Source organism: Oratosquilla oratoria, chromosome 30 (genome assembly GCF_046742065.1).
Source record: "Oratosquilla oratoria isolate Oo_2021 chromosome 30, ASM4674206v1, whole genome shotgun sequence".
Classification (NCBI taxonomy): domain Eukaryota; kingdom Metazoa; phylum Arthropoda; class Malacostraca; order Stomatopoda; family Squillidae; genus Oratosquilla; species Oratosquilla oratoria.
The window spans coordinates 2,915,784-2,938,971 of record NC_134806.1 but is presented as its reverse complement, the minus strand read 5'-3'; the positions used below and the strand labels follow the sequence as shown (position 1 = coordinate 2,938,971).

The 23,188-nt window shown below is 40.3% G+C and overlaps 1 protein-coding gene across 1 annotated transcript in view; it reads right to left on the bottom strand.

Moving 5' to 3' along the window:
- LOC143040976 (uncharacterized) overlaps positions 1 to 21,757 on the bottom strand; it is a 48,073-nt gene extending 26,316 nt beyond the window's left edge. Inside the window, exons 1-6 of the mRNA XM_076212432.1 lie at positions 20,643 to 21,757; positions 11,651 to 11,819; positions 10,037 to 10,225; positions 8,154 to 8,278; positions 7,043 to 7,286; positions 2,283 to 2,408 (exon numbers count right to left, since the gene is read on the bottom strand). Coding sequence (XP_076068547.1) covers positions 2,283 to 2,408; positions 7,043 to 7,286; positions 8,154 to 8,278; positions 10,037 to 10,225; positions 11,651 to 11,819; positions 20,643 to 21,682 — 1,893 coding nt within the window. The 5' untranslated portion in view covers positions 21,683 to 21,757. The remainder of the gene's footprint in view (positions 1 to 2,282; positions 2,409 to 7,042; positions 7,287 to 8,153; positions 8,279 to 10,036; positions 10,226 to 11,650; positions 11,820 to 20,642) is intronic.
- Positions 21,758 to 23,188: the final 1,431 nt, after the last annotated feature.

The window sequence follows — 23,188 nt, the reverse complement described above, 5'->3', positions numbered from 1 at the left end:
CTCCCTAAAATACTCTGCCCACCTTCCTCTCACTGCCTTCTCTTCCATTATCATCTCTCCATCTGCACCTTTTACCTTTTCTTCTCTACTTGATTCGCCTCCTCTTCCTCTCTTAATTTCTTTCCAAAACATCTTTTTATTACTTTCAAAATTGTCAGTCATACTCTTACTCCACTTCACATCTGCTCTCCTTTTTACCTCCTTTATCTTGTGCCTTCTCTTCTCTTTTCTTCATGCCTCTCATACGACTCCCTCATCCTATTTTGTAACCAATCTGTGAAAGCTCGTTCTTCTCTTCTACAACCTTCTTTGTTTCCTCATCCCACCACTCACTACCCTTCCTTCTATTTCCTCCTGTCCTTCTTGTTCCACACACCATCTTTGCATACTTTGTGACTCCCTCCTTGAACCATCCCCATTCCTCCTCCACTCCTAGTTCTACTCTATCCTTCACTCCCTCCCACTCCTTTCTCAGTTTCTTCTTGTACTACTTCTCTTTTTCCTTCTCATTTAAAGAGTTCACTCTAAGCACCTCCCTACCTTTTGTCCTTTTCCTTTCTCCATCTATCCTCCACTCTCAACTTACCTTCCTCCAAAAAAAAAATGATCTGATATTCCCCCACTCTCTCCCATAAGATGGATGGATCAGGTAAAAGGGACATAGAGAGAGAGGGGAATGTCTGTTGAGGAAGTATGGGAGAGGACAGTTAATAATGGTGAATGGATAATAGTTGTGTATGGATGATGTTGTGATGCACAAGGGGGAGTGGGAGGGGGATGGGGAGTGAGGGAGTACGTGTGAAAAATTATTTGACGCAGCCCAAAAGGATTTCTCCCAGTCTTCTCCATTTTTTGCATGTGGGGATGGTGGAAGTAGTGTTTTTTTTTTTTTTTTTTTTTTTTTTTTTTTTTTTTTTTTTCTCCCAGTCTTCTCCATTTTTTGCATGTGGGGATGGTGGAAGTAGTGTTTTTTTTTTTTTTTTTTTTTTTTTTTTTTTTTAGATTTAATGAAGCAGCCTTACTGTGGATATACTGTGTCTTGCAACACTGCTTCTGACCCAGTGCACTGAGCAAGATGCAGGGAAGGCCCATCATCCTAGAGTGGTTTTTATGCCTTTGTTTTTTTGCTACCTCCTTTGTAAGAAAAAAACTTTGGTATATGTATGTATATACATACACATACCAAGGGCTTCTTTCCCCCTTATAAAGGAGGTAGCCAAAGTCGAAGGCATAAATCCACTCCCATCCATCTCATCCCCACATACTCCACTCCTATTCACCACCCCTCCCCCACTCTTTTCTCAACTCCTCCGAGACGATGGGTCATCCTCATCCATTATGAATAAAATAAAATAAATAAAATATTGTGTTAATGTTAGATGGTGTCCTGAACACAGATGGGCCAGTGTGGTTCCTACTTTATTTGGTTGGATTTTTCTGTGCAACTAAAGTGTGGTGGGGTGCTGGTGAAGCACTGTGTTTGATGGCCTGTCTAGAAAAGCTCGTTTTGTGATCTGGGTGTGAATGTGGTTTTGTGTGCATGTAGTATCTGAAGTAGACTGTTGTATATGTTCCAGAAGTACATTGGTAATGCTTGTGTGATATAATGAGATCGGTGAGTAGTGTTGAGGGCTCCAACATGGAACTGTGTACTTATCATTTTCATTCTATATTCTATGGGAGGATTTTAGTTTCTGTGAGTATCATATTAGGGTGGTTTTGGTGCATGCTATAGTTACTCTATATGCTTTATTTTGTGGAGTTTGTAGACAGTAATTTGTTTCTTCTGTTGACTGAAGCCAATGCTTGTGATGGATTTTTGTTAAGTACATATATACATGCCTTTGCTATGTGAGGATGGAATGAGTAGGAGTGGATTTTATGCCTGTATTTTGGCTACCTCCCTTGTAAGGGGGAAAAAGCCTTTTATATGTGTATGTATGTACATATATATACCACAGGCTTTTTCCCTCTTAAAAGGGAGGGAGCCAAAGTCAAAAGGCCCTCTCCCACCCATTCCACTCCCTTTCACCACCCCTCCTTTCTTGGCTCTTCCTCAATCACGGGTCATCCCTGCATCTCACCCATTGCAAGATATATTTTTTTCTTTTATGAATAAAATTATCTTCTTGTGTGATTATCCTCCTTGAGAGGAAGAAGGGGGCAGTGGAGGGGAGTCAAATGGATGAGTAATTACATCCCTTTGACTTGGCTACCTCCCTTACAAGGCAGAAAAAAGCTCTTGGTATATAAATAGATATACAAGATAATCAAATCCATACCATTGGATCAGACACAGTATTGAGGGCCTGAGATGCCAAGGCTTGAGACTTCCTTGTCCGTTCAGATGCTTGCGCAGCTCGGCGTTCAGACGCTTGGACCCGTTCTTCTTCTTCTGCTCTCTGGTCCTGCAATGCAAAATATCAAAATTATCTCTAAAGTTTGGCAGCTGATACTATGATGACATCAGTAAATGAACATTGGCCGAGGCATGTGAAAAAGGTATCTAAGGATGGTTGAAATGGTAATAGAAGGACAGTGTTTGAATGGATTAGAGCATGAATTAGTAACAGAAAACAGCTGTTCACCATTAACGTTGTAGAATCTATTTGTTGTAATGTTACTACTGGTTCCCCAGGGCTTGGTTTTAGGTTTCTTATTGTTCATTGTGTATATAAATGACTTGGACAATGGGATTAATAGTGATGTTAGGACATTTGCAGATGACACTAAAATAGGACACTAATGAAAAGAGTATAGAAAGTAAGTGGATAAAGTGAACTTGAAGGAAAGACAGATAACAGGGTGGAAGGTTGGGATGGAGGGGTTCCTTGGGTAAAAGGGCACACTAAAGCCCCGTCCACACAGAGCATCACGCATCAGTGACTTGATGCAGTAGTGGTGTTGAAAAGTGACACTAGCCTCCAGACGGGCTGCATCACTGCAAATCTCACCCTTGCACGAGTAACCAGATCTCGGTCATCATTTGGCTTTCACGGGAGGAGGATGTCTGCCGACACTCTACTCTGCCAAGAAACTGTACTGGAGTATAGTTGTTGTGTGTGCAGCTAAAAAAAAATTTTTTTTTTAAAGAAATGTCAGACTTTGTGGTGCAAACAGTGGCTTTCTCGGCGGCCTCTGTGAGGGAGCTTTAATAAAATCTTTTTAGAGCTAGAGGCAGAAAATCAGACAGACTTTGAAAATTATATGCGAATGCCATTCCATGCATTTCATGAATTGCTGAAAAAGATACATCCATATATTAACAAGTAGGACACCGGCATCCGAGACAGCATACCACCTAGTGCTCATCTTGAAGCAACACTTCGCTTCCTTGCCGCTGGAGGATCCTACACAAGTCTCCAGTATTCCACTAGAATCTCAAAACAGAGCCTCAGTCTGATCATCCCTGAAACCTGTGCAGCCATCTATAATGTCCTATGGGAGGATTATCTTAAGGGGAGTTTCATAGGATGGAGACAAGTACAGTGATAGTTTTCATTTCTTTATTATTTTTACATATCACATGAATAAAAAAAAAAAATTCATAATAGCTATGTAAAATTGTGCTTTGTATGGCAATATGCTGTAACCTAAATATATACCTTTTCATGCCATGAATTTGTCCGAACCTTCTACTCACAATATCTGATGTTTCCTAGTAAGATTTCCCATGTCACCCATGCTTATAGCATCATATATTAGCTTTATGGCTAATTTCCGCTGGTCTTCACTCATATTCTTAAGTCCATCATATACTAACTTTGCTACACTGTCTAGATATGGATCTACATCCACATGACTGGGAAGGGATGAGAGTTTACTTAGAGCAATTTCCAAAATTTTATCAGTTTGGTCAACTGCCTTCCTCTTCTTTGAAGTCCCATTTGAACTACATGCAGAGAACTGGGAAGACGATGGGAGGGGTTAACTGAAGATGCAGATGTCAAGCTGAGTGCAGGTGATGGGGTGTCCAATGATGAGTCATCCTTGGTCTCCTCATTCCTTGGCAGAGTTGCCAATTCACCTATCTGTGGAGATTTTATTTTATTTATTCTTTCAAGGTTATTAAAAATTTACCTATGGTTTATTTTCTTATTTTCTTTACAGATGCCAACAGCTCCTGACGAGTGGAAGGCAGTGGCGAAATGCTTCGAAATGTGGAATTTCTCGCACTGTGTTGGAGTGGTAGATGGGAAACATCACAATACAGCCTCCAGAAGAGAGTGGTTCCTACTTCTTCAACTACAAGGGTTCGCACAGTATAGTTCTTATGGCTGTAGTGAACGCAAATTACGAGTTCCTCTATGAAGATGTTGGAATAAATGGGAGTTTCAGATGATGGTGTGTGGGCAAACTGCCTGTGTGCGCGCCTGCAAGAAGGAACAATTGGGCTTCCTGCAGATGAACAGCTGAGTGACAGCCACAGAATACTGCCATACGTCTTCGTTGGTGATGATGCCTTCCCACTCAAGAGGCACTTTACAGAACCATATCCTTTTCAGCATCAAAATAATGAACAAAGAATTTTTTCCTACAGGCTTTCAAGAGCTCGCCGAGTTGTTGAAAATGCATTTGGCATTATGGCAAATAAATTTCTTGTTCTCCTAAGCGCAATAAATTTGTCCCCTCAAAAGATTGAGAAAATCGTTCTTGCCAGACTTCTTTGATGCACTGATGGCAGTCATTTCCTTGTGAAACTGTGTTTTCAGTGTATGAAGTTTTTTGGTAAAGTCTTCATTCTGCACATTACATTTTGCAAAAGAAGATAAGTCAGCTTTAAGTTTCGATGCTTATACTCTTGATATTTCTCATTTTATATTCTTAGCACTTGATATTCCAAATGGCTGGATGCTCCTTTAGTAGCTCAATGAAATGTAATGAAATAGTCTTCGTCCACTCAAACGGCTTTGCGAAAGTTGCTTGTGCCCTTGTATGAAAATAGAAGAGCGATTTGAAATGGCTTCGCGCCATGACTGCTTTCATGATGCAGCGACAAGTTGAGAGTCACCCACACCAGACACCTCAGAAATACAAATCTCTTCCTAAGCAGACGACATAACAATCACATGCACACATCGTAACACAGACAAAGCTGCATAAATAATCCAGACATGCCTTGATACACTCAACACTTGGTTCATCACAGACTCAAAATAGCTCCAACCAAATCTACAGCAACACTTCTCACAAACTGGACAAAAGAACACAAATACATACCTCATCTCTACATCAACAACACTCTAATACCACACACAAACACACCGAAAATTCTTGGTGTAATACATCCATGTCTTTCAAACAACACATCACAAACATAAAAAATAAATGCACACCTAGACTTAACACACTTAAGTCAATCACTGGAACGACATTTGGACAAAACAAAGAAACTAATACAACAATATACAAAAAATGCATACACTCAGTGATGAATTATGCGAGTCCTGCATGGGCTCCTAATCTCAGTGAGACACACCACAACACCCTTCAAATCATACAAAACAAAGCCCTAAAAACAATTATAGGTTGCACAAATACAACACCTACAGACCATTTACACCATGAAACAAGTCCTCAAAGTCAAGGACCACCTCGACATGAGAGGCACACAAACACTTGCTGCAGCCACCACAAACACATCACACCCCCTACACTACATAGCAGAACACCCACACACACCAAGAAACATTAAAACAACACCCAAAGACCTGTATCACACACAGATACTTTCTTCTCTTCCTCCACAACCACCAAATACCAGCCTCCGGAAACATATTCATAATCATATCACTCACCGCTCCATTAACACACTGCTGCATGCCAGACCCCCTGATATCCACCCTTCTGAATCCTCTCTCCCACGAAAGGACAGAGTCCACTTGGCCAGACTGCGATGCAGTCACCACCCAGCACTTCTAAGCTACCAGAAGAGGCTGGATGACCGTGTTGTGAACAGCTGCCCAGGATGTAACACTTCACCCCATACCATACAACACATAATGGAAGACTGCATTATACACAATCATGCACGCAAACAACACAACATACACTCTATAAAGGATTTGTGGGAAAACCCAGTTTCGGCTGTGGCCTTCCTTGTGGAGACAGGACTGCTCGGACAGACAGTCTAGGGAACGACAACAACAACAACAGCTGCCCAGGATGTAATACTTCACCCCATACCATACAACACATAATGGAAGACTGCATTATACACAATCATGCACACAAACAACACAACATACACTCTATAAAGGATTTGTGGGAAAACCCAGTTTCAACTGTGGCATTCCTTGGGGAGATGGGACTGCTCGGACAGACAGTCTAGGGAACAACAACAACTCGTCGCTTCAATACATTGCGCATCAAAATGCTCCATGTGGACGGGGTTTAAAAAGGAAACAGGCAAGAACTGGTTTAGCAATAGAGTGGTCAACAATTATAATAGACTTAGTAACCATGTAGTGAGCGATGAAACAATTGGTTATTTTATGAAAAGGTTGGACAACTTTATGGATAGGGATGACAGGTGGTAATGGGTATGGAACTGCCTAGTGTAGGCTTTATGGTCTCTTGCAGTCTCCTTCATTCTTATGTATGATAACAACATCCCTTTGGGATGCATCATTTCCTTATCCACATACAACCAATCTCCATTCACTCCAATTTCTTGCACTCTCCCTTCCCTGCTTGACAGTCATTCCTCTTATATCTAATGCCCCCTTCAGTCTATCCACCCCATTCTTGATTTTCCCCTTCAGTTCCCTCCACCCACTTCTGTTTACCACCCTTTTTATTAGTTTTTTTCACTCATTCTTTCTTTATATCCAAATCATCTCAGCATTCTCTGATGGACCCTATCTGCCAGTTCACCCACAAGGAATTAAGATATGAGGGGCATTGATGAGTCATTGTATAAGTATGGGATGGGGGTGCTTTGATTCAGCCACCCTCCCCTAATAAAGGGTAAAGAGTTTTTTGGTATACGTATGATGTACATATAAATTATGCCATGCCAAAGACAACCTGCATTTCCTACCTTGACCTTTTGCTGAGCTGTAACTATCCGGCTCTTTTTCAACAGCTGTTGAGCTCTTGAGACAGACGTTTGTGCTTTTTTAGCTTGAGGTGCTGCAATTGCTGGAGTTCCTGTCTCCAACTGTGTTATATCAACAAGGTCACATACACCCACTTCCCCTGCAGCTAGAGGGGTTGGGATGTTGGGTTTATATTTCTTCTGTACTCTTTCAAGCATTGCTTTCCTTTCTGGTCTTTTGTTTACTCTGCAAATAAAAATAATGTGGTCAACAGCAATTCATTCCATCACAGTAACATGTACAGTAAGTCCTCGTTATATGGTACACATACATTCCTGATCACCTTACTGCAAATTGAAATTACCGTATACCAAACCCATTATAACATGTAATAATAGGATATGGCAGACATACCTTCTCCCTGCTTTTTCCTCTTCAAAATATCTAGCAGATACCGTATCTGTGAATTAATCTTACCGTAAATAGAATCAAGGATAGTAATTACCAAATACTGTAACTGAGAATTTACCGGATAAAGAATTACCGTATAAGGAGGACTCACTGTATTTAAAAAAAGACCTTTTCCACCTTATATGGGGGATGGCTGAGTAACATCAAACAACCTCTACATACTCATTACCCAATTAACACAACTCCCATCTCAGCACTTCATGGATTAAGTTATTCTTATCTCCCACAACACCATTTAACCTCTTCAGTATGAGTCAGGTTCTTGCAGATTGCATCAGCTACCTGATGTACAACACTCACATTTTCAAAATATAAAGTTAGAGCTGTATTATTTGTTCTCTTTCACTCTGAATATTAATAACCACAGAAAATAAGACCAGGCCAGTTCACAGAACATGGGGGTCACTCACAACTACAACTACAAAATAAATATAATCAAGACGACAACGCCAGCATCCCCAACCTTGTCCACTGCCCTGGGTCAGAGGCAGTGTCACAAGACACAGCACATACACAGCAAGGCCGCTTCATTTAGTCGGTGACCCCCCCTCTCCATCCCCCCATGCTTATCACATACCTAACAAAAAAAACACTTGATCTATGCATCTTCAAGCACACATCACAGCAATAAGTAAAACTCACGTTTTCTTAAATCTGCTGATAATATGTGAATGTCCATGATGAGGCCTGTACCATTTTTCTATGTGTGTGGTGCAAAAGGCTTTCGTGGTTTGTAACGGCTCTCCTGTCTCATGACGTGGAGCATTCTGAAATGCAAAAATATGAATATCAATCAATTGTTGCCTCAAGTCTGTAAACCCACAACATTAATCTTTGGTCTCTAACTGGGAAGCCACCTTAGACAGACATCTCCAGTGTATTAGTATGGGACAGTTTCTGCATCACCTGCTGAAATCTGGAGAGCAACTGTCTATGTGGAGGAAATACAAAGTTTGTAATGAGAGATCCTGGACCCAGTTGAAGGACCATGTCCACATGTCAACTCTTCATGAATGCATCTCCAAATGTGAAGAGGTTGTTAGGGTTCCAAAATGGGCAGCAGGGAGATGATTGTTATTGATGTCCTTCTCACAAGACCATCTTGTGTAGGTATTCCATGGTCTCATATGATCCTTCTAAAACTATTACACATCCAATAAATGTCCCTTTCCCCTTATAAATAGGGGATCAAATCAAATACTAACCCTTCACCCATCTTTGTTGTCCCTTACATCTATAACAAATACATATGTACTTCAGATACTGAAATAATAGATATAACCATACACCACACAGAAAAGAAGTTAAAGGACATGAAAGAATTTGTCCACAGAATAATAAAAAAAATCTATCTAGTTGCAACAAAAGAATACAAATAAATGATCAATCAACAGATGTCAATAAGAATGCATTACAAAGTGGAAATGTCTAGGCAAAAGATCATGCATATGATATACAACCACTCCTCGTTTAACGACAACAATTGGGACCAGCGCGCCGTCGTTAACCGAATTGGTCGTTAAGCGAAAGTGTATACATATACGTACATGTACTGTATGTACAATGTCCAGCAATACATGTATCTTTATTTTCGTGTATTTTTCCTCTTTTATACAGTACATTAAAGCTTTATTTACGGTGGTTAGGTTTCTAAAATTACCGTATATGACCAAATCTGCGTATGCTGACATTCCATATTGAATACCGGGGTATTTTTTTAGTTTCGACCATGGGCGCAATATAGCAATAGAAAATTAATTATTAATTTTGTAAATTAAAATGTATCAACGTAATATGCAATTTTGTGGGCGGAAATGAAAGTAAAAAATACCTTGCTACGAGAAAATATGCTAATGAACGAAGTCGGTAGCATAGGCTCGGGACGCCATCTTGTCGTCTGCCAACGTCTCTCACGATGACGACAACGAGGACGAGCCGGATGACATTTAATTTGCAGGTAATGATTTATTAAACACAGGTTAGGTTAGTTTAGTTTAGGTTAGACGAATTAATTTATCATCCTTTCATTTCTTCGACATCAGCATCTATCATAACAAACATGGTGTACCATTCGTCCGACATGACTTCGTTACTTACGAAATCTGTTTTAGCATTTTTTTTTTTCCGCTCACAAAATTGCATATTACGTTGATACATTATAATTTACAAAATTAATAATTAATTTTCTATTGCTATATTGCGCCCATGGTCGAAACTAAAAATTTACCACTACCGGTATACACTGTACCCCAGGTAGTTTTTGCAGCTTGCAGGATGGTAATGTAGACCTAAGCTTCAGAACACTTTACCTCACAGCTAATATCCACCGTACAAGTTCATTTATAACATCATACAAATTTGCCTCAGCCAACTTAATTATCGTACACGATATCGTAACTTCAGGAGATTTACGTTAAACGACGTCATAAAGCCCGTCATTACTCCGAGTTGTCGTTAACCGAGTAGGTCGTTAAACGAGGAGTACCTGTACTGTAGACCTTCCCAATTGCATGTTAAATACTTACACTAAGACACTTCTTTACGGTTTGTTGGACAAACTCAAGCAAGTGTTTATCAGCTGATGCTTCCTGCTGTTCTTGAGATACTTTGAGAGGTGGAGTAGCAAGATGTGACGATGACATTATAGCAAGACATCCAACTCCACCTGTCCATGGAGATAACAAGGCCAATCCGCCTCCTTCCAACTTAAGTATCTGTTTAAGAAAAGTTGCAAAAATGACATACCATGTTTATTCAAAGTATAAGTAATATGAAACAATAATTCTACTACTCATGTAAAACCTTTTGACAAAATTCCCCTATTCTGTACATAAACAGCGAACTCCATAATGATTCTCTATCAATGTCTTCAAATCCATATTGACCCAAAAGACACCCCTACCTTTTGCCAAAAACCTCTCAAATACCTTACTACAAAACATTGAACTACATACCCTCTTCTCCTAAACCCACACTACTCTTCACCAATTAGTCCCTCTGTTCCCTCCTACTCCTTTCAATTAACACCCTCACATATGCCTCAATGGCCACCTTTAACATACTAACCCCTCTAAAAATTACTTCCTTTATATTTATCCCCTTTTCCGTATAGTAGAACCACACATGCACTCCTCCAATCCACTTCTTTCCCTCTGGCACACATAAAACAATGTAGCTACTACCCATTCTGCTGTAATTACTCCTCCCTTCATTACACACACCATGACAACAATCTAAACAAAGTGCCTTATCGGCTTTCATTACTTTCAACTCTTTGCATCTCTTTTCCTGTAGGCTGAACATTTTCCTCTTCCATCATAGTAATTCCCCTTGCATCCTCCACTGCCACAATAAAACATTCCATATCCACCTCTGCATTCAACATACACATACCAAAGGCTTTTTTCCCTCTTATAAGGGAGGTAGCCAAAAAACAAAGGCATAAAAACCACTCCCACCCATTCCATCCCTATTACACTCCACTCCCCTCCATCCTCTTCCTTCCCTCTTAACTTGACACCTCCTGGATGATGGGTCATTCCTGCATCTTGTCCACTGCTCTGGGTCAGAAGCAGTGTCGCAAGACAACTCCCCAAAATATTCAACCCATCTTCCCCTTGCTACCTGCACCCTTTCTCCTCTCTACCCAGCTTCATTTCCCCCCCCCAATCATTTCTCTTATTCCCTTCTAAGTGTCCCTTTGCAGACAAACAAGACAAGAAGACACAAAAAACACTGGACCAGCCATCATTGAAAAAATGAAGCCTGCAAGGTGACTTGATTGTGATGTTCAAGTCATTGAAGAGAGTGGACAACAACGACGTCCTTTGAGAAAAGACGTTAGAAGGTCATGAGATCAATGAGAAAAAGATATTATGTCTCAAAAATGAGAAGAAATACAGTTTTCTAATCATGTGTGTAAACTCCTGGGATAGCCTAAAGGATATAGCCCAACCTAGACCCATAATCAAATTTAAAACTGGATATGATAAATGGAGAGTAAGACAAAGACCCCTATGAGCACAGCTCCTTTCCTATATAAAATTAAGGAAATACATCTACCCCCTTAACTTGGGGTTTGATACCTACTTTTGACTTTTACATGTTTAAAATTATTTAACCTGAACTCTTAGTCTTACCATGGTTAACTGCTGTTGTGCCAAAACTTTGATAATGGTAGCAAAGGTTTCGTTACTTGGCTCACGACAAACATATAACTGTGCAGCACTTCCAGCAATGGCCACAACACTCATTGCATGGCTGGCAATCACACTCACGACCCATGCAGAACCCCAGGGGCGTGATGAACTGAAAAAATAAAATAAAATAAAATAAAAATAAATAAATAAATAAATGAATAAATAAATAAAAAAATAAATAAAAAATAAATAAATAAATAAAATAAAAAAGTTAAGTAACAATTTGTGCCCTGAAAGCCAGACCACATGAAACTAGAAATAAAGTGAAACAACTGTTCTAAGTAATTTGCATTCCATGATATGGGAGGTTATTCATATCATGTCAACATTGATAATGGTGACATGAAAAACGCAATCTTGAAACATAATTCCTTCATTGGTGTTCCATGATCTTTTGTAGATACTTTGTCCTGATAACATTCAGATGTGACTTCAAATCCTTGATGTGGGATCACAAGTGTCTTGAAGCCATCCACAAATAGCAGTAGTTCAGCAATTTCCAAGACTGAACCCCTGGATATATCAATCCATTCTCCAAAATCTTCCTTACTGGAGATCTGTGGCACTAAGGAACTCAGCCTGCCACTACCCATGGGTCACTCAGTGAAAAAGAAAAGAAACGAAAAAAAGAAAAGAAAAAAAAGATATCCAAGTGTGTATGGTTCTGTTTTGTGTGGTGGTTGTTTCTGGGGCATTTGGCATTTGATACCAGGTTGATTCTTTGTTGGATACATGGATCTCACTATGAAGATACATGTATCTTTCAGGCTCACACTCTCACCACTAACATTCTGCCAATCATCCTGTCTCCAGGAATCCAAAGTCCTACTGCCTTCTGCCTCTGCCTCCTCCAGTGATCCAAATATATCTGTAAGTTCTGCAAGAAGTGCCAAAGCATTAGTAGTATAATCTAGGTCCATGATCCAAACACTCCTTATGCTCACTTTGCAACCATATGGAGTCACAATACTACTCCATCCACCACATCCCAGAAGTGGAGCATGAATATATTACTGCTTCACTCTAGGCTGCACATGAAAAAAGCCGGTTATACTCCAACCTGACTTCACTGACGCCTAGTTTCTCAAGTACTTAAAAGATCATTTCATTTGGCACTCCTCACTGCCTCAAAATCACCCAGTGTCCATCAAAACCTGGGACTAATGATGGCAAGAGGGAGACCTACCAGACACCAGTCAGATTGAATCATCTACTTACAGTTTATCTTCAAAACCCATGAACCCCTTCACCTTCATTTGAAGGTACAGCCCCAAGGGACACTGTCTCTGCACTAGGCCTAAGATCTCTACCAACTTCTGTTGTACTTCCTCATCCTTTCCACATAAGGTGAGCTGAAAACTGGCAACTACTCTCTACTACTGTACACCATAACACAGAAACAGTCCCACACTAATACAACCAAGACAATAGTCCAATGTGTCTTCTAAGGGAGATCTATGGGAGAAGTTGTAGACTATGGAGCCAATGTACGGCTGCAGGTTTACAATCTGTGAAACTTGAGACAACATTTATTATTGTCCAACACTCAACACAAACAAGAGCATGACTGTTCAGGCTTGCTACTGAAGAGGACACACATAGTTTACCAGGAATACTTGGCACTTTTATGTCCCCCAACCCTAGAGCCAGGGAGTTTCCCACAAACAACTAATTGAAGTATTCAATTCATCTTGACTCATTTGCATCCATAATCATGCAAACATATACACCGAGAATAATCTAATCAGTGTTAGCCTCTTCAATACGAGTCAAATATTTGTACGCACATCAGGTTGCATGATGTATGCTGAGACATCACAATATGTGTAATACATACATGCATACACCAAAAGCTTTTTCCCCCTACATGGGGGATAACCAAAAAGAAAAAAGCATAGAAACCACTCCCACCCATTCCATTTCCTATATATTCCACTCCCCTCCACCCTCCTCCCTCCCTCTTATCTTGGCACCTCCTGGATGACGGGTCATCCCTGCATCCTGTCCACTGCCCTGGGTCAGAAGCAGTGTCGCAAGACACAGTGCATCCACAGCAAGGCCACTTCATAAATTTGGCGAACCCCCCTCTCCGTCCCCTCATGCAGAAAAGGAGAAGACGGGGAGAAATCCCTTTGGGCTGAGTCAATTTTCTTCTCACACATACCTCCCCACCCCTCACCCACTCCCCCTCATGAATCATAGCATCATCTATACACAACCCCTCTCCATTCATCCCTATCTTCTGTCCTCTCCTGTCCTTCCTCCACAGACATTCCTCTCTTTTGTAATGCGCCTTTCACCCCATCCATCCATCTCATCCTAGGACGCCCCCTCATATTCACTCCTTCCATACTTCTTTTACTAATCTTTCTTCACTCATTCTTTCCATGTGTCCAAACCATCCTAAAACCCTTTCATCAACCCTATCTCCCAGTTCCCTTTCCACCCCTGTTCTCCTCCTCATTTCTCACTCTATCTAGCCTAGTAACCCCTATCATACTTCTCAGACATTTCATCTCAAACACATTCAAACTCCTTCTCTCTTCCTCTCATGTTCCATGTTTCTGCCCCGTACAATGCTGTTGGTACAATCACTCCTTCATATAACTTCCTCTTAGCATCCATTCCCATATGTCTATTTCTCATTACACTTTTCAATCCACCAAGGCATTTACTCGTTTCTCTCAATCTACATTCTACCTCCACCCCCACTCCTCCCTTTCCTGCCACATTCACACACAAATAACTAAAACTATCCACTTCCTCCAGTCTTTCACCCTTAATGCTCACCTCCAGCCTGCTGTCACTCTCTCCCCTTGTACATCTCATCACCTTACTTTTACCTACATTTATCTTCAGCTTCCTTCTTTCACACACCTTCTCAAACTCTGTCACTAACTTCCTCAATCCCTCCTCTGATCCTGCCACAAGCACAGTGTCGTCAGCAAACAACAACTGGCTCACCTCCCACTTTTCTCCATTTTCTTTAATCATCTCCAACCCCTGACCCACTACCCTTGCATTCACCTCTCGCACCACTCCATCCATGTAAAGATTGAACAGCCAGGGTGACATAACACATCCCTGACGAAGTCCCACCTTTACCTCAAACCATTCACTCTCTCCATTTCTAATCCTGACACAAGCTCTACTACTCTCGTAAAAACTCTTGACTGCTCTTAACAGCTTTCCTCCTATCCCATATATCTGCAGTACCTCCCACAGTGCCTTCCTATCTACCCTGTCATAAGCCTTTTCCAGATCCATACATACATATACCAAGGCTTTTTCCCCCTTACAAGGGGGGTAGCCAAAAAGAAAAAGGTATAAAATAATTTCCACCCATTCCATCCCTGAATACACTCCACACCCCTCCACCCTCCCTTTTATCTTAGCACCTCCTGAATGACGGGTCATCCCTGCACCTTGTCCACTGCCCTGGGTCAGGAGCAGTGTCGCAAGACACAGCACATCCACAGCAAGGCCGCTTCATTAAATCGGCGACCACCCCCTCTCCATCTCCCCATTGCATAAAATGAGAGGACGGGGAGAAATCCCTTCGGGCTGCGTCAAATTTTCCTCACACATACTACCTCACCCCCCATCCCCCCACCCATTCCACCTCATGCAATCACAACATCATCCATATACAACCATTTTCCATTCACCCCTGTCTTCTGTCCTCTCCCATCCTTCCTCAACAGACATTCCCCTCTTCCCCAAAGCCCCCTTCACCCCATCCATCCACCATCCAGATCCATAAAAGCCAAAAAAACATCCTTACCTTTTCCTATAGCTTTCTCACACATCTGTCTTACCACAAAGATCTGATCTACACAGCCACTACCTGTCCTAAACCCGCACTGTTCCTCACCAATTACTCCATCTATTCCTCTCCTAATCCTCTCAATCAAGACCCTCCCATACGCCTTCCCAACTACACTCAACAAGCTGATCCCTCTGAAACTACTACACTCACACTTGTCCCCCTTTCCCTTGTAAAGCGGAACTATACAGGCAGTCCTCCAGCACTCCTCCAGTCCTCCGGCACTCTACCCTCTCTCAAACAAACATTAAACAACCTCACCAGCCAGTCCACCATCACTGTACCTCCTTTCTTCAGACATTCTGCATGGCATCCATCCAGACCAGGTGCCTTACCTGCTCTCATCTTAACAGCTGCTTTCACTTCATCCTTCCCTATTTCTCCTCCATTTTCCTCACTCATCACATTCATTTTCTTAGCGCTTCCCACTGCAACTACCTTTCCCTCTCTATCCTCCTTCACATTTAGCAACTCCCTAAAATACTCTGCCCACCTTCCTCTCACTGCCTTCTCTTCCATTATCATCTCTCCATCTGCACCTTTTACCTTTTCTTCTCTACTTGATTCGCCTCCTTTTTCTTTTTTAAATTCCTTCCAAAACATCTTTTTATTGCTTTCAAAATTTTCTGTCATACTCTTACCCCATTTCACATTTGCTCTCCTCTTTGCTTCCTTTATCTTATGCTTAGCTTCCTTTCTCTTTACTTTGTACCTCTCATACAATTCCCTTGTCCTAATTTGCAGCCAATCTATGAATGCCTGCTTCTTTTCTTCTACACATTTCTTTGCTTCCTCATCCCACCACTCACTACCCTTCCTTCTTTTTCCTTACGCCCTCCTTGTTCCACACACCATCTTTGTACACCTTATGACTCCCTCCTTGAACCATCCCGATTCCTCCTCCACTCCTAGTTCTACTGAATCCTTTACTCCCTCCCACTCCTAGTTCTACTGTGTCCTTTACTCCCTCCCACTCCTCTTTCAGTTTCTTCTTAAACTCACTCTCCTTTTTTTCCTCATTAAGCAGTTCACTCTAAGTACCTGCTTACCTTCTGCCCTTTTCCTCTTTCTCCACCTATTCTCCACTCTCATTTTACCTTCCACCAGAAAATGATCTGATATTCCCCCACTCTCTCCCCTTAGAACATGTACATCCTTAACTCTTCCTACCATACTCCTGGTCACCACTATATAGTCCATTAACACTCTATCTGCCACCCTTCCATCCACCACTCTCTCCCATGTGTACTTATGCTTGACTTTCTTCTTAAATACTGTATTAGCTATCATCAACTCTCTTTCAAGACACATCACCATCATCATTTCTCCACTACGATTTTTACCGGGAACTCCATACTTCCCAAAATATAAAGTTACTGCTGTTATAATCATTCTCTTTCACCCTGAATATATATGTCACAGAAAATGTGATCAAGCCTGTTCACAAAATACGGAGGTCGCTCAACTACTACAAAATAAATATAATCAGGAAACTGATGCCGGCATCCTCATATACCCCACTCGCCGCTCATGACGTACACTTAGGCATCATCATATTCAAGAGGTTAACTGGAAGACCAAGTAATTCAGTGCATTTCAGGTGGAGTAAATTATTTTCAAGGTGGGAATGCTTTCTCTGCAATCCCAAATAGTTCATGAATGGGCTTCTGTGTGGGGTTTCTGTTCCCTGTGAAGGGTCCCACTGCTATTCAGCCATGATGATCAATTCTCAATGAGAGCTAGTGCCTCATTAACCAAGTCTTCAAACCTTCAATTGGGTTTGGTTACTTCATACAGATTTTTTTTTTTTTTCTTTTTACAGCTGATCTCACTACTATAGGAGAAGGATGCAACCAGGACAAATAATGAGTACCTGTATATGGTGGTCTTGCAAGATGTGAGTGAAGCTGCCCATCTATCTCCTCACCTCCATCAGGAGGTGCAGCCCTGAGGGGCTGGCACTCAGTCTCCAAATAAAGCCTAATATCATCTGTATTTCTAGCACCTTTTTCACACATGGAAAGTTGACATCCAGTTGCTACTCCATTCACCTTACTCCTTTCAGCCAGTGACATTGAAACAGCCCCATACAGATACAACACAGAAATGTCCAAAATTTCTTCCTAAACAAAATCTGTGGGAAGACCTCTGGACCAGTGTAGGGTTGTCAATTCTTGCCACCTGATCACGGAATCCCTACTGATCTTTAAATTCCACATGCAATACCTAGATTCCTAAAACCATTGGAAACACAATATGAAAAAATCCTTCAATCCTTATTCAGGTTTCCTGTTAACGTATAGTTAATAAATTGTTGCCCAAAACATTGCGGTCTGGAAACCATCAGCCCTACAGCAGCTGACAATGATCCTTGGGCCCTCCCACAATATATCAAGACAGAGACCCTGGACTGGTATGTGTTGTATTAGCATGGAGCAGTTTCTATGTCTTTAGCTAAAAGTAGGTGATTAGTCAGTCAGCTTTCCTTGTGTTTAAAGATGAAGGTAATGTAGACAAAACTGATAAAAAAGATCATGGGACCAGTCCAAAGATCAAGTGTCCACTTTGAGAGGAAAGGACAATGTTGATGGAGTTTGAAGATGAACGGCAAGGAAATGACCCTATCTGATGTCCTTTTCACAGAACCACCACATGCAGGTACCCATTGTCAATCCCTATAAAAGTAGAAAATAGTAAGGAACTAAGATTTTGCTCAGGGCATAGGAGGGGTCACTGATACTTATGAAAATATAACCATACAGCACCAGTATACACACACCACTAAATGGAGAAAATCAAAAGGTCCACTACCATCAAATAGTGTTGGATAATGTTTATATAACCTCTGGATTAAAAATAGAAAGGAAAAACAGGGTGGAGGAGTCATGTTTTTGAGTGGTTAATGAATAGAACTGATTTGCCAACCAAGTAGTGAGCACCGAAACAAATGGTTGTTTTAAGAAGATTAACTTTATAGATCAGGATGACAGGTGGTAAAGGAACATGGTACTGCCTAATATAGTCTCCTTCATTCTTATGTTCTTATATCCTTTGTTCTGCTTTAGATACATAAGGATATGGTCCAATTATGCTATGACAGCATGGGAGGTACGCTGCTCATCTTCTGTACGGAGTTACCTAGATGGGATTTGAAATCTTCTACATTACAGATTGTCATACCTTATGCATTGAAGAAAGCTCTTGACAAGTTCTAGCATTGTCATGCTGAAATTGTAAGCTCTGGGTGTTTTTAAGGTTTGGCAGTTTGCTTTCCAGCCTTCAATGTAACAGCATCTTCCTTTAGTCCTGTTGGAACTCTGCTTGATGATGACATTAGGCATAAGGAGAGTTTGTAAGTGTACAGTATATGAGTTGGTGTCTTTCTTTTCTTAAGTGATTCAAGTATTCCCCACTTGCTTTTATCAGACAGCAATTAATAAACTAAGTGTTGCCTTGAGTTTCACTAAGGGGAAAACCTGTAGTCCCATAATGGTGAACAACATTCCTCATGCCTTCCCATAGATCTCTCTGGAAAGAAATTTCTGACTGCTGTCTATGTTGTATTAGTATGGGATCATTTCTAATCACTGGCTGAAAGTGGTAAGAGAAGGGAAACAGTCACTAGTTGTCAGCTATGTGTGAAAAAGTGTAAGAAACGCTGTTGAAATTTATCCATGACAGTGTCAGCCCTGTGCAGCTACATCTCCTGTTGGAAGCGAGGGGGTTGACAAGTTTTGAAAATGGACAACTTTGCTGTCCATCTTGCAGGACCACTACCTGCAGGTACCCATCACTGGTCTCAGACAGTGATGTGATGTTACTGGTGTAACTTCTCTGCACTAATTCAAGTTTTTCAATTTCAACAACAGTTAACATAAGAACATAGGAATGAAGGAGGCTGCAAGAGACCATAAGGCCTACGCTAGGCAGCTCCGTATCCATCACCACCTGTCATCCCCATCCATAAAGTTGTCTAATCGTTTCGTAAAACAGTTGCTGGGTTCCAAAACTGGTAGTTTTCAAAGTTTAACAACACCAAGCTCTTCCAGTGGTGATGCACTGCTGGGTTCCACAACTGGTAGTTTTCAAAATTTAACAACACCAAGCTCTTCCAGTGGTGATGCATTCCACAACCCTGGTACAGTCCTTAGAATCCAGCCAAATAGCCTTCTTGCAGATCCAATATTGTGTATGCGTACATTAAACCTGCCATTGATGCTGACAGTCACCCCCTGATCATGGAGGCTGATTTTGATAGTTATATAGCACCTTGGGAGGTGGTGTAACTTGCATGTTCTTTGATGGTATCACACATATTGTAGAAATCCCAAACTTGGTGCCACTGTAAACCATGTTCTTGGCAGCTCACACGTATATTCTTTTGAGATCTTCTTAGAGCAGTTAGGCATTCTTTTATTGCTTAAATTTTCTTAAGTGTTCCAGTGTCATCAGTGATAGAGTGTTTGACATCTATCTCTATGTCACTGATGAGCAAGGAACATGAAGGGTCCTGAGATGGATTCCTGTGGGACTCCACTAGGTACCAGAAATCACCCAGGCAGGGTCTCATTCACTGCCATCTGCTGGATGCACCAATTCGGAGAGCTCCTCAAAATTTCTTCACTGAACAACCTATTAACATGTGCCTTTGACTAGTTTTCTTGGGGTTCCTGCATGAGAGAACCAGGGCTCTGGCTGATTTGATCAAAATCACAAATTTATGATTAAAATTTATATACTGATAAGAATTGAATAATTAAATAATCAAATTCCAGCACCAGATTTCAAAGGTCATAAAGCACTAATGGAAACTAAAGAGCTGTTGGATAAGAAAATAAAATAAAAGTTAAAATAAGGCAGTGGAAAGGAAGAGTAGAGGTTAAGACAATAAATAGTCTTTAATATATACAGACTCGTCTCCAATCTAACAAAGAATGTTGTGCAATTCAGAACCATATGGGTATAATGATACTACCAATGGGATACAGACACAAGATAAAACTTAATAGTCAGTATCCCCAGATGCAATGTATAATTCAGATTTTACATGTCCTGTAATATTAAGATGCAAATAAAACTGTAACATTGACAATCAAATGCGCTCACCTTCCGTGGACTGCCAAAACCTCGAGTGGCACCTGCAGAAAGGAACAGCCAGTGTTGTCTTCCCAGACCAACTTTGGGCCTGGCTGCGGCCTCCTACTTCGCCGCCCTTTTCCTCTTGCCTTGTGCCCCTGCCACCAGGTGACACTGATTGGGAACACTGGATGCCCCACCAGTTCATCCGGAGCTCGGAAGAGTTGTTCATCACTCCCATCGAAATCCGCATCATGATCAGGCCTGCCAACTTTCTGGACCGAGCTCTGAATTATTTGACCAATGGAAAACAGTCCTCCCTGAAGCTGCCTTAGGCCTCCTTGTAAAGTTGTAAATAGTGGTGTGGCATATTTAGAGCAAATACTCTCATCAGATACATCAACAAAGTACAATCTGAGCTGTTTATCTTCTTGGAAACCTTTAAAGCTTGCAGGATCGAGTACGTTCAGGAGCCAGTCCTCTGCCGACAAGCCATCAGCTGGAGTGGCTCCACAGAATTCCCAAACTTGCTGAAGACTTGAGGGCACTCTGGTAAATACAACCACTGCATTGTATGCCCCTTCATTTTCTACTACAGTTTTCCTACTCACTAATGACTTCCTTCGAACCGGTTTCACCGGTGAGCTAATGTCAGGTCTATCCCAGTTATAGTCAAGGAGGACTTCTTGTAAGGCTTTGTTGAGGATGTAACAGTGGGGTTTAAAGTTTAAATTCTTCGAACTTTCATCTTCCGGGCCTTCGTTTCGAGTTTCAAATGCTCTTTCGTATCTGTCAGTAACCTCATTTTCGAAAGACTCAAAGGCACATCTCTTAAAATCGGCAAAATTTTTATTAGCTGTTGCAGGTTTAAAACAACGTGAATCATAATATTTACAGGCCCATCTCACTGCCTCCCTTCCCTTCTCAGTTTGCGCGCCAAACTCTGTCAACAATCTTAGACAACATAACTTTATCTTTCTCACATGACGTTCTAAGTCTTCCTTCGTATAACAAACATCACTGCAACTATTCACGTCTATTAGGAAAACACTCTGAACGGACGTATACATTATATTCTCACACTAGAGTCCTAAAATCCGTAACTTAAATCGCCACAATTCCATTTCTCCCTTCGACAGTTTTATTTTCCCGCACTGAACATCAAAATGATCAACTGTAGGAGAGAGCAAAACGGTTTTTATCAATTCAACAGTTTTTGAAAATATTAGGTGTAAATACTAGTATTAATTCAGAATATTTACTCATACATGATAAATTATATATTTTGTGATTTTATTTATTGCGAAAACAATGGAATATTACAAAAGCTTTGAACGAGATTAATTGCAACGTTGCCATGTTTCAAATACAAGGTATTATGGTGAAGTGATTACTTGTAGGTGTTATATTTCAGTGACATCTACTCAAATTGAAATAATAATTTGATTATTGTTATTAAATAATAATTAAGTGTACTAACAAAAGAACAAATATTGTTATTCCTACGATTCCACAATGACACAGTATAAATAGGGATACATTAGCTTACTAGTAAACTAGAATTCAAACAATATAGCATGAGATAAGTTTAATTGTCAATCTATCATATTACACATAAAGTAAATAAATTATTCTTCCATTGTTATTTTACTAAAGGAATGTGTAGTTTTAGTCTAGGGATCAATTAGATAGGAATTTTTTATGTTCATGATTCCCGACAAACCATTAATAGATTTTACATAAATTCGTACTTTCAGTGCTTCTCTTACCCACTCATCTTAATTAACAAGGATATCTTTTAATGTTAAATTGATGAGTAGATTGTATTACATCAAAGGAAGTTTTTTTTTCAAAACTTGACAAAGAATAATTCTAGCACATTCACAAAATCGCAACACTAACCGATTGATAAATTAATAAGAGAACATTTTATTATTCTATTACACCAAAATGTGACATAGTATACAGCCATGCGGCCATAATTCGCTTATCTACAAGATTCGTGTTTCTCTGAAAACGTTGCACATACACACACACACACTCTATATATATATATATATATATATATATATATATACATATATATATATATATATATATATATATATATGCATATATATATATATATATATATATATATATATATATATATATATATATATTTATTGAAGTATTTCACAAATGACACGTGAATATAATTTGCAGAAAAAACACTGGTAAATAAAAAAAACTTAGCCCGTCTTATCTCGTCTTCGTCTATTTAAGACATCAAGGGAATGCAGTAAGGGAGGTACAGAGACAGTATATATACTACAAAACGAGATTAATTGCAACGATGCCATGTTTCAAACACAAGCCTGAGAAAATTACCCAGGCTTGTGTGATTCATCTTTCCATGTTCCTTAATACAATATTTATTATACTGTATTATACTGTATATACTGTCTGTATCTCCCTTGCTGTATTCCCTTGATGATGTCTTAAATAGACGAAAACGTTTGGACTACGTTTTTTATTTACCAGTGGTTTTTCTGCAATATATATATATACATATATATATATATATATATATATAT